Source organism: Caenorhabditis remanei, chromosome II (genome assembly GCF_010183535.1).
Source record: "Caenorhabditis remanei strain PX506 chromosome II, whole genome shotgun sequence".
Taxonomy (NCBI): domain Eukaryota; kingdom Metazoa; phylum Nematoda; class Chromadorea; order Rhabditida; family Rhabditidae; genus Caenorhabditis; species Caenorhabditis remanei.
Genome location: NC_071329.1, coordinates 14,578,755 through 14,593,089, shown reverse-complemented (window position 1 = coordinate 14,593,089; position 14,335 = coordinate 14,578,755). Strand labels below are relative to the sequence as shown.

General features: G+C 40.0%; 2 protein-coding genes across 2 annotated transcripts; one reads left to right on the top strand and one right to left on the bottom strand.

The window, feature by feature from the left end:
• Window positions 1–223: 223 nt before the first annotated feature.
• Window positions 224–957, top strand: GCK72_006954 (uncharacterized protein; the record flags this gene model as incomplete). The annotated part of the gene is made up of 3 exons (XM_003110175.2): window positions 224–394; window positions 439–734; window positions 783–957. The coding sequence occupies 3 exons, from the start codon at window positions 224–226 to the stop codon at window positions 955–957; spliced, it is 642 nt and encodes a 213-aa protein (XP_003110223.2).
• A 942-nt stretch (window positions 958–1,899) lies between these two features.
• On the bottom strand, window positions 1,900–2,614 carry GCK72_006953 (uncharacterized protein; the record flags this gene model as incomplete). Its single annotated transcript, XM_053725905.1, has 5 exons — window positions 1,900–1,960; window positions 2,008–2,064; window positions 2,110–2,296; window positions 2,341–2,446; window positions 2,489–2,614. The coding sequence occupies 5 exons, from the start codon at window positions 2,612–2,614 to the stop codon at window positions 1,900–1,902; spliced, it is 537 nt and encodes a 178-aa protein (XP_053590099.1).
• Window positions 2,615–14,335: the final 11,721 nt, after the last annotated feature.

Sequence of the window (14,335 nt, the reverse complement as noted above, 5' to 3'; positions counted from 1 at the left end):
TTGTGATTGAAGGACACATTTTGTCGCGGGAAATGATTGCCAGTTGGTTGATGGGGAGTATGCAAAACGAAGCATTCTTCGGTCTCTATGAGAAAATGAGAATTCTCACGTTGAATTTTGTGGAGAATAATTGCAGTTCTCAAACCAATTTTCCAATTCTCAATTGGCTTGGGTTGAATAAAAAGACGAAGGTACTAAGCGAAAGAATGTATAGTTTTACAAAATGCAAAAGTCATCACTTTTCGTCCTTTTTCTCTGTGTAGTCTCAACACTGGCAGACTGTCCAGCCGCCTGGAAGACAATTCTGAATGCTCAACGAGAGGAGAGCACTTCGAATGGTTGTGAAGCGGATTGGAAGTTCTTCAAGAGACCTTCTGGAGGATGGTGTATGAGAGTAAGACGGTATACAGATTTCTAATTTGTCCGATTCGATTCCAGGTGTTCCCTGGATATTATGAAGCTCAGGCAGACGCTGAGAAGGCTTGCAAAACTGTTGACGCCACACTTTCAGGGCTCCAGAATAAAAATGAAGGAATCTACATTCAATCCGCTATTCTCGCCCAAGTACCACAGACTAGTGGCTCCTTGTGGACTGGACTTCAGAGAACCAAAAAGTGTATGGGACAAAAGCTCACTGCCACTTGTAACAATTTGACATCCTTCGAGTGGACTGACAATGCAACCACTGGAACTGAAGGATTCCTCTTCCAAGATGCACAACCGGATAACAAAAAGTGAGGAGTTTTGTAAAATGAGTTGAAAATCCTAGAGTTTAATTTCAGCCTGGACCAAAACTGCGCTCTATTCCTTGCCTCAAAAGCAGCTTCCATTGTTGCCAGAGGTACATATTTTGCAGGAACTTACGAAGATGTGAACTGTGTCACCGGATTCAATTCAGAAAATATTGCACGTAAAACTTTCGGATATGTCTGTGGAAAGAAGGCCAGTACTGAATAATTATTATTTTTAAATTTAAATAATAAAACATTTTCTCAATGGATAAGTTGTATTCTTGTTTGTCCAAAAACGGCGCAACTCCCTTGAGCAGGAAAATATACCAAAATGTAGATCTCGGCGAGTTCTATGTCCGTGACCTACTTCGTTTACCGCGGGTCGAGAAAAGAAGCCAAAAATCGCGAAAATGACGAAAAAATCCATTCTGGCCTGCGGCCCGCGGCCCGCGGCACATTAACCCAAACTACAGTGACCAAGTTACACTGACAAACACTGACGTTTTTTTCGGGAATTTTTCAATTTTTCGGGCCCGCGGCACATGCACGAGTAGCCATCTGAATCGTAGTAGGTCACAGATATAAAACTCGCCAAGATCTACATTTTGATATAATTTTAGGCCCATAAAACTCAGTTTGAAGCCGTGTCGGTCCGCAAGAATGCTAAAAACCGCCAAAATCTAGAGTGCAATGTCTTTAGCAACAATCAGTCATACTGTAACTCTTGTTTGATACTGATCTTTTGGTCTCCCACGCCTAGGCAGCCTATGGAATGATGGGAAACGATCAAAGGCTTGCATACCGATACGTGGATTGACTGATGTTTGCACGCCACTAACCATTTTCTACTGGACTGATGCTTCGACTACTGGATTTTTAGGATTCAAAAAATGGATGGTTGGAGAGCCCAATAATGCGTTAGTTGGGTCAGCTCGGATATCGAATTCCGTTTATTTTCAGAGGCCAGGATTGCATTCAACTTTTCAAGAACACTGGACTGATGGATGACTTGGGGTATTTTAAGAAGGGGTATGAAGGGATTAGCATAATTCTTGTTTACAGATGCATCGCAGAAATGAGTCACGCGAACATCCGATCGTCCAGATGTCCGTTTCCTATTCCCCAATTAAAAATGATCAGCTCAATTTCCACAAAACTTTATTCATGTTCAGAGAAAATCAAAACGACGCAATTTTCCACAGACATATCCTGTGGCTTTTATATTACATCTGAAAAAACATGTTACTTTATCTGAAAGCCTCTAGGAAATGCTTACGCAACGTCATCCATCAGACGAGCTGTGGAAGAGAGTACAATGCAATGCTGGTATAGTCTAAAGTAATCAACAAATCTCTAATGAGTTTAAGAATAACCTCACCCCCAATTAGTGGGCTCTCCAACAAGCCATTTTTTGAATCCTAGGAAACCAGTAGTCGAAGCATCAGTCCAGTAGAAAGAGGTAAGATCCGTGCAAAGAGCGGTAAATCCACTCACCGACCTGCAAGGAATGGATCGTTTCGCTCCAATCCATATGTTGCCTTTTCCAACCAGTTTTACGAGAGACTCTGAGATGGATATTGAAAATGAAGATTGTGGATTCAAGTGTTACCTGCCATCCATTTGACTTCATCTCCGTTCTGAACTCCAGCAAGGACGGCTCCTTCCTCATTACACTTTGCTTCAGCCTCTCCTTGATTCATTTTTTCGGAGAATACCTGAATGAGTCCATAAATTGAAAACTTTTCTCTTAAGACTACCTTCATACACCATCCACCTCGGGATCTCTTGAACCAGTCCCATCCGTCCGTACAATTCATAGCGACTTCAACATACGCCAAGGCGGAGGAAATGCAGAGCAGAAAGCCTAGAACCGATGACTTCATGGCTTGAAAAATATATCAAATACAATATTTTTCCGGTTATATATAGATTAGTTTACATATATGAATAATTGTAATGAGTTTTTGGTGGAAAATTACCATATGAAAATAATTTCATATGGTGATTTTCTCAATAGATCAAATGATTTTAGATCACTTAACACTCTAGGGGAAGAAGAAGAGTGGAGTGGCGGTTCTGACGACTGATTGCCAATGGCTTTGACGTGGAATTCGGAGATCGGTGGTGGGAGAGTCAGATACGCAGGCTATATTTTACTGACGAGTGGCACTTGGGGTGGAGTTTGACACCAGTGTGGCACAAAACACACCCATTGAAGGGATCAATTTGAGTGGGACTCACACTGGCATTGAAATCGTAAACTTGGATTCCCATCACTCGACCATAAGTAGAATCGATCTCAACTTGTTCCCGGAAGATTGAATACAGGAGATCCAGAGATCAACCGACATGACAAGTCACACGAACCTGTCCGTTTAAGATGTCCGTTTCCTATTCTCCAATTAAAAATGATACAAATCAAACGCTCAAGTTTTCATGAAACTTTATTCAGAGAAAAGCAAAACGACGCAACTTTTCCACAAACATACCCTGATGCATCATCAGCACATCTTTTAAAAATATTATTTTTTCTTGAGGCCTCTGGGAAAACTTACGCAACGTCATCCATTAGACAAGATGCAGAAAAAAGTTGAATGCAAGCCTGGTTTCCTCTAAAGCAATCAAAGAATCTCTAATCTGTTTAAGTATTCTAGTAGAATGGAGGAAGAAATTTCCCACCCTCATTTCTAGAAGAATTCTCCCACCCCTTACGGGTGACGTCACCAGGTACACCTGTGTAACTATATGAAAAAAGCCTGCATGGCCTAACTGTCTAAAAAAAATGGCCGACCTGAAAAAAGTCCTGTAACTCATCATACCACTGTTCATAATTCCCAGGTAAGTACCTCACCTGTGCACCTGTTTTTACCTAACTACCTCTTTACGTACACCTCTTTACCGTACACCTCCTTACCGTAAGCCTAGTTACCCGTACACCTGTATACCGTACGTCTACCTGTGTGGAAAAAAATTGCAAAAAAAAGTTTTTGGGATTATTATTGTTCCAAAATACAACCTGCCAACACGACGATTGAAATGAAATTATCCAGTTTTTGGATATTTTTATGAAATTCAGAGATTTTTATTGAAATTCTGATTTTTATGAAAATTTTGATATATTCTAGATCGGGAGGATTCAAACCCGCGTCTACTGAAGCGAACCTCAGCCCGGATAAGTATAGACCTCACGCAGCATAACTGACCGTGTCTAACCGGAACCGACACAGATAAGAATGGTGGGGGAAGTCAAAGTGAAAAGAGATTATCCAGTTTTTGGATATTTTTATGAAATTCTCATATACGAAAAGAGATTATCCAGTTTTTGGATATTTTTATGAAATTCTCATATACGAAAAGAAATTATCCTGTTTTTGGATATTTTTATGAAAATTTTGATATATTCTAGATCGGGAGGATTCAAACCCGCGTCTACTGAAGCGAACCTCAGCCCGGATAAGTATAGACCTCACGCAGCGTAACTGACCGTGTCTAACCGGAACCGACACAGATAAGAATGGTGGGGGAAGTCAAAGTGAAAAGAGATTATCCAGTTTTTGGATATTTTTATGAAATTCTCATATACGAAAAGAGATTATCCAGTTTTTGGATATTTTTATGAAATTCTCATATACGAAAAGAAATTATCCTGTTTTTGGATATTTTTATGAAAATTTTGATATATTCTAGATCGGGAGGATTCAAACCCGCGTCTACTGAAGCGAACCTCAGCCCGGATAAGTATAGACCTCACGCAGCGTAACTGACCGTGTCTAACCGGAACCGACACAGATAAGAATGGTGGGGGAAGTCAAAGTGAAAAGAGATTATCCAGTTTTTGGATATTTTTATGAAATTCTCATATACGAAAAGAAATTATCCTATTTTTGGATATTTTTATGAACATTTTGATATATGAAAAGAAATTATCCTATTTTTGGATATTTTTATAAAATTTTGATATATTCTAGATCGGGAGGATTCAAACCCGCGTCTACTGAAGCGAACCTCAGCCCGGATAAGTATAGACCTCACGCAGCGTAACTGACCGTGTCTAACCGGAACCGACACAGATAAGAATGGTGGGGGAAGTCAAAGTGAAAAGAGATTATCCAGTTTTTGGATATTTTTATGAAATTCTCATATACGAAAAGAGATTATCCAGTTTTTGGATATTTTTATGAAATTCTCATATACGAAAAGAAATTATCCTGTTTTTGGATATTTTTATGAAAATTTTGATATATTCTAGATCGGGAGGATTCAAACCCGCGTCTACTGAAGCGAACCTCAGCCCGGATAAGTATAGACCTCACGCAGCGTAACTGACCGTGTCTAACCGGAACCGACACAGATAAGAATGGTGGGGGAAGTCAAAGTGAAAAGAGATTATCCAGTTTTTGGATATTTTTATGAAATTCTCATATACGAAAAGAAATTATCCTATTTTTGGATATTTTTATGAACATTTTGATATATGAAAAGAAATTATCCTGTTTTTGGATATTTTTATAAAATTTTGATATATTCTAGATCGGGAGGATTCAAACCCGCGTCTACTGAAGCGAACCTCAGCCCGGATAAGTATAGACCTCACGCAGCGTAACTGACCGTGTCTAACCGGAACCGACACAGATAAGAATGGTGGGGGAAGTCAAAGTGAAAAGAGATTATCCAGTTTTTGGATATTTTTATGAAATTCTCATATACGAAAAGAAATTATCCTATTTTTGGATATTTTTATGAACATTTTGATATATGAAAAGAAATTATCCTGTTTTTGGATATTTTTATAAAATTTTGATATATTCTAGATCGGGAGGATTCAAACCCGCGTCTACTGAAGCGAACCTCAGCCCGGATAAGTATAGACCTCACGCAGCGTAACTGACCGTGTCTAACCGGAACCGACACAGATAAGAATGGTGGGGGAAGTCAAAGTGAAAAGAGATTATCCAGTTTTTGGATATTTTTATGAAATTCTCATATACGAAAAGAAATTATCCTATTTTTGGATATTTTTATGAACATTTTGATATATGAAAAGAAATTATCCTATTTTTGGATATTTTTATAAAATTTTGATATATTCTAGATCGGGAGGATTCAAACCCGCGTCTACTGAAGCGAACCTCAGCCCGGATAAGTATAGACCTCACGCAGCGTAACTGACCGTGTCTAACCGGAACCGACACAGATAAGAATGGTGGGGGAAGTCAAAGTGAAAAGAGATTATCCAGTTTTTGGATATTTTTATGAAATTCTCATATACGAAAAGAGATTATCCAGTTTTTGGATATTTTTATGAAATTCTCATATACGAAAAGAAATTATCCTGTTTTTGGATATTTTTATGAAAATTTTGATATATTCTAGATCGGGAGGATTCAAACCCGCGTCTACTGAAGCGAACCTCAGCCCGGATAAGTATAGACCTCACGCAGCGTAACTGACCGTGTCTAACCGGAACCGACACAGATAAGAATGGTGGGGGAAGTCAAAGTGAAAAGAGATTATCCAGTTTTTGGATATTTTTATGAAATTCTCATATACGAAAAGAAATTATCCTATTTTTGGATATTTTTATGAACATTTTGATATATGAAAAGAAATTATCCTGTTTTTGGATATTTTTATAAAATTTTGATATATTCTAGATCGGGAGGATTCAAACCCGCGTCTACTGAAGCGAACCTCAGCCCGGATAAGTATAGACCTCACGCAGCGTAACTGACCGTGTCTAACCGGAACCGACACAGATAAGAATGGTGGGGGAAGTCAAAGTGAAAAGAGATTATCCAGTTTTTGGATATTTTTATGAAATTCTCATATACGAAAAGAAATTATCCTATTTTTGGATATTTTTATGAACATTTTGATATATGAAAAGAAATTATCCTATTTTTGGATATTTTTATAAAATTTTGATATATTCTAGATCGGGAGGATTCAAACCCGCGTCTACTGAAGCGAACCTCAGCCCGGATAAGTATAGACCTCACGCAGCGTAACTGACCGTGTCTAACCGGAACCGACACAGATAAGAATGGTGGGGGAAGTCAAAGTGAAAAGAGATTATCCAGTTTTTGGATATTTTTATGAAATTCTCATATACGAAAAGAAATTATCCTATTTTTGGATATTTTTATGAACATTTTGATATATGAAAAGAAATTATCCTATTTTTGGATATTTTTATAAAATTTTGATATACCAGTCGGGAAACGCCGCCTAACGGCGGCTACCCTCCTGGCTTCCGCCGATTTCGGACTAATTATAATACTTTAGGTGCAGTCAAAAAATGTTTCAGAAAGACAATATTTATAGATCAAAAAATTTAATGAACAAAAAGAAGAAGTTGTTGAAAAATTAAAGGAAATATGAGGTTTACTGGAGAACGTCCTCGTAGACAATGTTATTCACTATTCCAGATGCGGATTCGATTCGGATCCCGTCTTTGGAGGTGGTTCTAGACAGGGCAACATAGAGTTGCCCATGTGAAAAAATAGGCTCGTCCACCTTTAATCCAATCTTCTCGAATGTTTGCCCTTGGGACTTGTTGATGGTCATGGCGAAGGACAGACGGATTGGAAACTGGAGACGACTCATGATGAATGGCAGGCCCTTTTCGTAGTTCAGCTTGATCTTAGGAATAAAGACCATCTGTCCTTGTCGTGGTCCATTGATAAACTTGCACTGGAGAACCTGAAACAATACGTAGAAAATTTGATCTACTCTCAAAACTTACTCTTGCTCCCATATCATGCACAACTAATCTGGTTCCATTGCACAATGAGTTCTTGACGTCCAAATTCCTCAGGAGCATCACGATTGCTCCTTTTTTGAGACGAAGAAGATGTGGAGGCATTCCAGATGGTGTCATTTGGTTCAGGAATTCAGTGGTGAAGTTTAAACTGTCGTTGATCTCTCCTCCATCTTTATGAGTAATCTGATCAAGTGAAGTGTAGGACTTAAGTTCGCCGGCCATCTTGTCGAGTACTAAATTGTTGACTTCTAGAGCTTCCTTGTTACGTGGAGTCAGAATCGCTACTTTTGCCAACTTATTGACGTCACCCGAGGCCAACAAATCACCAAAAATTTCCTCTGCGAGATCTCCATTTGACTCCAATCCATCTGGAATTGGCATTTCTCCGGTCTCTGGTGCTCCAATTTTTCCATCGCCAATATCCAGAAGCTCTTTCTTCCATTCGAGGGCATCTCCTGTTAATCTCATGTTGGTCTTCAGTTGGAAAACTTGGAATTGATTCCAGAGGAACGACTTCTTAATGCAGTTGGCAATTTGATCTTCAGCTCTTCCATTATCCACCACTGGGAGTACTTGTCGGAAGTCACCTCCTAACACCACCACTTTTCCTCCAAATGGCAAATCGATCCCTGTGATCTCACGGAATAGCTTGTCTACAGTTTCAAGAGCTGCTTTCGGAGACATCGGAGCCTCGTCCCACAGAATCATTGATACGGCAGCCAAGACTTTTGCCAATGAGGAGTTGGGCTTGAGAGTGGACGATTTGCAGAAGTCATTGATGTTCAACTTGCAAATTGAGGCCACAGTACGGCCGTTTGGAAGGAGTGCTGCGGCAATTCCAACCCATGCCATCGGAAGAATTGTCAGTCCTTTTCCCATGATGATGTTTGCCAAGCAGTTGTAAACGAATGTCTTTCCACTACCGCCTGGGCCATCAATGAAGAAAAGACCACCCAAATCGAGAGCAGCTAAAATGGACTCGACGGCTTCAGACTGTTCAGCGTTGAGTAGCAATCTCATCTCTTCTCCTTTCTTCTCACATTCTCTCAAGTCAACAAAGTGAGTTGCTGAAGCCACGGGCTGATAGTCTTTATTGATCCACTGCTTAATGTCTCCATTCATAGCTTCCATTCGATCCTTCATGTCATAATAAGCCAATGATTCTGCTTCTTTCGGAGAATATCCCTGATGCTCAAAATCTTCAGAAAGATCTTTGAGAAATCTGGAAAAATAAGTTTAGTTAATTTTACAGAAGGTAGAAATTCTTACTTATTCCAAAGTTCTTCCGGATTGTTGATGTTCTCAAAAAGTAGAAGCATCACGAACAATCCACGAAGTTGAGCAGCAGAGTGGAATCCAGCCGCCTCTGAGAGAGTTTGTTCATACATCGTGTCATCTGAGAGGTATCCAGAAGCTCGAGCAGCTTCTACAAATGTGTCCCACCTCCTTCCTTGAACCGTACGAAGGTCATCAAAGCTTGTAGCACCTTTGGTGTACAGAAGAAGTTGTCGAAGAGCATATCTTTCCCGATTTTTAGGCGAGATAAAATACATTCTTCCCAGAGAAGTTTCCATCGTTTTTCTCGGTTGCCACGCAGTTGTACTTGTGTTAAATGTGAAGTGCTCTGGCATCTCATAGTAGAAGTATTGTCTAGAATCCTTGAGAGTTGGAGGAAAGGATCCATCCGGTAGAACTGCTTCTTCACACTTTTTGTTGATAGCAAACCATGCAGTCAACTTGGTGTTTTTGGATTGAGCTCGGTTAACGGCCTGTGCCTCATCCCCACGTTGAAAAATTATATTTTGATCTTCCGGAAGATGAACAGCAAGTTGAAGAACATTACAACTTCTGTAGGACATCGGGAATTTGAACAAATGGTGGACAGCTTCCGGTGCACAAACAAAGCGAGTATCCAAATACTGCTTGATTTCATCAACCACTTCCATCTGTTTCCCATCGACAACTCGGATGAGGACAGCTGCTCTTGTTGTACCTTTATATACGTACTTGAATATGTACTTGACGGCTGACACGGCTCCACACACTTCCAAATTGATGTGGCACCTGTATTTAGTGAGGAACCATGGAGGATACGGTACCACATTTTGGTTGGTGAGTGGAACAACTTGTCCATCGATCTGGTACTCGACACATCTCCCATCATCACGTCTTCTGTACAATGAGAAACCGTCGTTGTCAGTAGACGTGGTGTCACGGAATTCCTTTGGAAATTTCTTATCACATGATCCATTTTTCTGCATGCATGGAGATTTTTGGTTATGGACTCCACAGGGACGATGCATCATGAGAGTGGTTACCAATTCATGCAAAACTGGATTATCATCTTTGTCTGGAATTTCCGCAGAGATGATCCGATCAACATCGGCTGCAGTTCTGAAATAAAAATAGCGTTTTGAAGTATTTGTCTTGATATCTAGCTTACCTCGGTTTGGATCCCGGTTTCATGATTATAAGCATATGCATATGTGGGAGACCACGTTTCTGGAACTCAATGACATAGATATATGCTAGCACTTTTCCAAGAACATGACGCTTGAAAAGATCTTCTCTGATCTCGGTGATTTTGAGCTGGAACACACGTGCCACGAGGTCTGGTCTATCAAGTGCAGTCTGCCCAGGGAACAGACATTCCTGGATTTCCGACCATTTCGGATTGCTTGTCATTGTCAAAAAGTAATCTGGTTTCCCCAGTCTTGCCACCATTGCCATTGAATCCTGATATTTTGCAATCATATCTCTCGGGGATCCAGTGAAGGAAGCTGGAAGCGTGATCCTCATTCCAACTGGCCCTTTTTCTTCTCCAACGACATAATCCTGTAATCCACTAAGTGTTTCCACATGAAGCAAAGCTTGGTTGTTTCGAATGAAGTTCAAATGGTTTTGCTCAGTTCGGGTCCACACATCTACTACATACTGTTGGAATAGCTTCCTCGAGCGGAAAAGTGGAGAGAAAGAAGTTCGAACATGAAGATTATAAGCATAGAATTCTCTCATGGTGACTCTATTCCTTTTTCCTCTCTGTTTGGTATACGAAATCTCTGGATTCCATCCAAACTGTCCAGTAGGGAAAAGAAGCGGATAGCACATCGGATCACAATTCGGGTCAATCAGCGCGATGGAATTGATATTGCCACTCCGTTGGTACACTGTGGTTCCTCTCTTTCCCGGAATCTCATCTGAATCTCCAACATATACGACGGCAACTTCGTTGGCTGTGGATTCCTGATATCTAGAAAACAAAACTTTAAAAAACAATTCCTTTTTTAACTCTCTTGCCTTCTGTGGTCATCCTGACTTCGAGTCTGGAACGTCATGGTAATGTTCCGCTCTGATCTTTTCTCTAGCGCCGCTTTCTCTTTTTCTTCTTTTTCCACTTCGTACATCATTTGAAACGACTGTACGTGGGGATGGCTTTCCTTCAGAATAGAGATCAACTTATCGAATAACTCTTTGGAACATGAAGAATTCATATCTCTTCCAGCCAACTCAGCAGCCGCTTGCTCCGTATCCATTATGAAGACTTGAGCGAAGTTTCGTGGTTGACTGACGCCAGGATGCAGATCCCCAATCAAGTGGTAGACTTGTTTGTGGATACGGTAGCAGTACGGTCCCCCAGATGGTAACTGGACATCCGCTTTCATGCAGGCCATGGCAAGAGAATTGTTGTATTGCCGAATATTCTCGATGAAGTTTTTCGATTCTTTCCACAGGTTCTGATCTTTGAAATCTTTGTTGGCGAGAAACAACTTCTTGAGAGCATGCGGAATGTCCTTCTGTTCTATTTTCACGGCTCCGGACATACAGCACGCGGTGAACTCTCCTTTTGTTGTTGTTTCGCCTGAAATTCAACGACCTCGCTTTCTTTTCATAACCTAAAAACGCTTACATTTGAAATAGAGAGCCCCACAGAAAGAACATTCTTTATCCATTCTGCCACAATAATGAGTGTCTGGACGGTCATCTGAAGCTGCGATTCCGAGAAATGCAGTCGTATTTTTGCTTTTTCTTGCTCGATCAGCAGTTCTCCGAGACAGTTTTTGAGTAAGATCGTCGGTTGCTCTGGCGACGGCTTGTCTGTCTTTTTCAATGCGTACTCGTTTCTTTTTCACTTCATCTGGCTCCTCGGTCCTTTTTTCTGCGTGTTTTTGTTTGTCCACTTGCTTCCGTTTCTCTTTTTCTTCTGCTGTTTCTAGGGACCGTCTTAAAGACTTCCTTTCAGAATCCCTCCTTGCCTCCCCCGCTTTGGTTTTCTCGGTTCCATTCGATCGACGGAGAGCGGAACGTGTAGCATCGTTTCGCAGTCTTTGAGCTTTTTCTGCTTTATTTTCGAGTTGTCTTTTTGCTGAAACTCGAGTCGAATCAGCAATTTTTTTTCTCTGAAAGTTAGAGCTCTTGATTAAACCAATATAAGATAAACTTACCTTTCTCTTATCTCGCTTTCTTGTTGATCCTTGAGACATGAGCTGAGAGTCCTCGACATAATCCATTTCTTCACTCATGTTTTGAGACATGATTTGAGTGTCCTCGATTCCATCAATTACTCCGCTTCGTGATGGACCGGCCATGTCGTCAGGAGCTGAGGAATCTTGAGACATGAGTAGAGTGTCCTCGATTCCATCAATTACTCCGCTTTGTGATGGACCGGCCATGTCGTCAAGAGCTGGAGAATCTTGAGACATGAGTAGACTGTCTTCAATTCCATCGATTACTCCGCTTCGTGGTGGAGCGGCAATGTCAGGCGAGTTTGGGAAGTCTTGAGACATCAACTGGGTATCCTCGATAGGGAAAGAAAAAGAATGTGACATAGGAATAAAAATGGAATACAGTAATGGCCATAAATCTAACAACAATGACCGTCTTCAGTTGAAAATGTCCAACTTTAAGAGGGTGTCACGATAAAGTAAAAAAAAGAAAGAAAAAACAGTTTATTAACGTTTTTCACCCATTGTTCTAGACCATGCGATGAAATAGTTAAAGAAATGAACTCATTTGAAGAATACAAAGTTTCTATAACTATTTTTCCCGTGAACTCCTATTTACCTATTTCGAAAATTAAAGGCAATGAAAGGCTTGAAAACCACATTTTTTCACGTAGTGACCTGGTTTCGAACTATTCTAACTAAAAAAAATGACGGGCATCATCCGGGGAAAATTTCCAAGCGATCTGTGTAAGTTTCATTAAAAACGGTTCAGTACAGAGGGCGCTAGAGTCGGCGACAGACGGACAGACAAACGGATCTGCTGAATATTATTAGTAAAGATTCTAGATCGGGAGGATTCAAACCCGCGTCTACTGAAGCGAACCTCAGCCCGGATAAGTATAGACCTCACGCAGCGTAACTGACCGTGTCTAACCGGAACCGACACAGATAAGAATGGTGGGGGAAGTCAAAGTGAAAAGAGATTATCCAGTTTTTGGATATTTTTATGAAATTCTCATATACGAAAAGAAATTATCCTATTTTTGGATATTTTTATGAACATTTTGATATATGAAAAGAAATTATCCTATTTTTGGATATTTTTATAAAATTTTGATATATTCTAGATCGGGAGGATTCAAACCCGCGTCTACTGAAGCGAACCTCAGCCCGGATAAGTATAGACCTCACGCAGCGTAACTGACCGTGTCTAACCGGAACCGACACAGATAAGAATGGTGGGGGAAGTCAAAGTGAAAAGAGATTATCCAGTTTTTGGATATTTTTATGAAATTCTCATATACGAAAAGAGATTATCCAGTTTTTGGATATTTTTATGAAATTCTCATATACGAAAAGAAATTATCCTGTTTTTGGATATTTTTATGAAAATTTTGATATATTCTAGATCGGGAGGATTCAAACCCGCGTCTACTGAAGCGAACCTCAGCCCGGATAAGTATAGACCTCACGCAGCGTAACTGACCGTGTCTAACCGGAACCGACACAGATAAGAATGGTGGGGGAAGTCAAAGTGAAAAGAGATTATCCAGTTTTTGGATATTTTTATGAAATTCTCATATACGAAAAGAAATTATCCTATTTTTGGATATTTTTATGAACATTTTGATATATGAAAAGAAATTATCCTGTTTTTGGATATTTTTATAAAATTTTGATATATTCTAGATCGGGAGGATTCAAACCCGCGTCTACTGAAGCGAACCTCAGCCCGGATAAGTATAGACCTCACGCAGCGTAACTGACCGTGTCTAACCGGAACCGACACAGATAAGAATGGTGGGGGAAGTCAAAGTGAAAAGAGATTATCCAGTTTTTGGATATTTTTATGAAATTCTCATATACGAAAAGAAATTATCCTATTTTTGGATATTTTTATGAACATTTTGATATATGAAAAGAAATTATCCTGTTTTTGGATATTTTTATAAAATTTTGATATATTCTAGATCGGGAGGATTCAAACCCGCGTCTACTGAAGCGAACCTCAGCCCGGATAAGTATAGACCTCACGCAGCGTAACTGACCGTGTCTAACCGGAACCGACACAGATAAGAATGGTGGGGGAAGTCAAAGTGAAAAGAGATTATCCAGTTTTTGGATATTTTTATGAAATTCTCATATACGAAAAGAAATTATCCTATTTTTGGATATTTTTATGAACATTTTGATATATGAAAAGAAATTATCCTATTTTTGGATATTTTTATAAAATTTTGATATATTCTAGATCGGGAGGATTCAAACCCGCGTCTACTGAAGCGAACCTCAGCCCGGATAAGTATAGACCTCACGCAGCGTAACTGACCGTGTCTAACCGGAACCGACACAGATAAGAATGGTGGGGGAAGTCAAAGTGAAAAGAGATTATCCAGTTT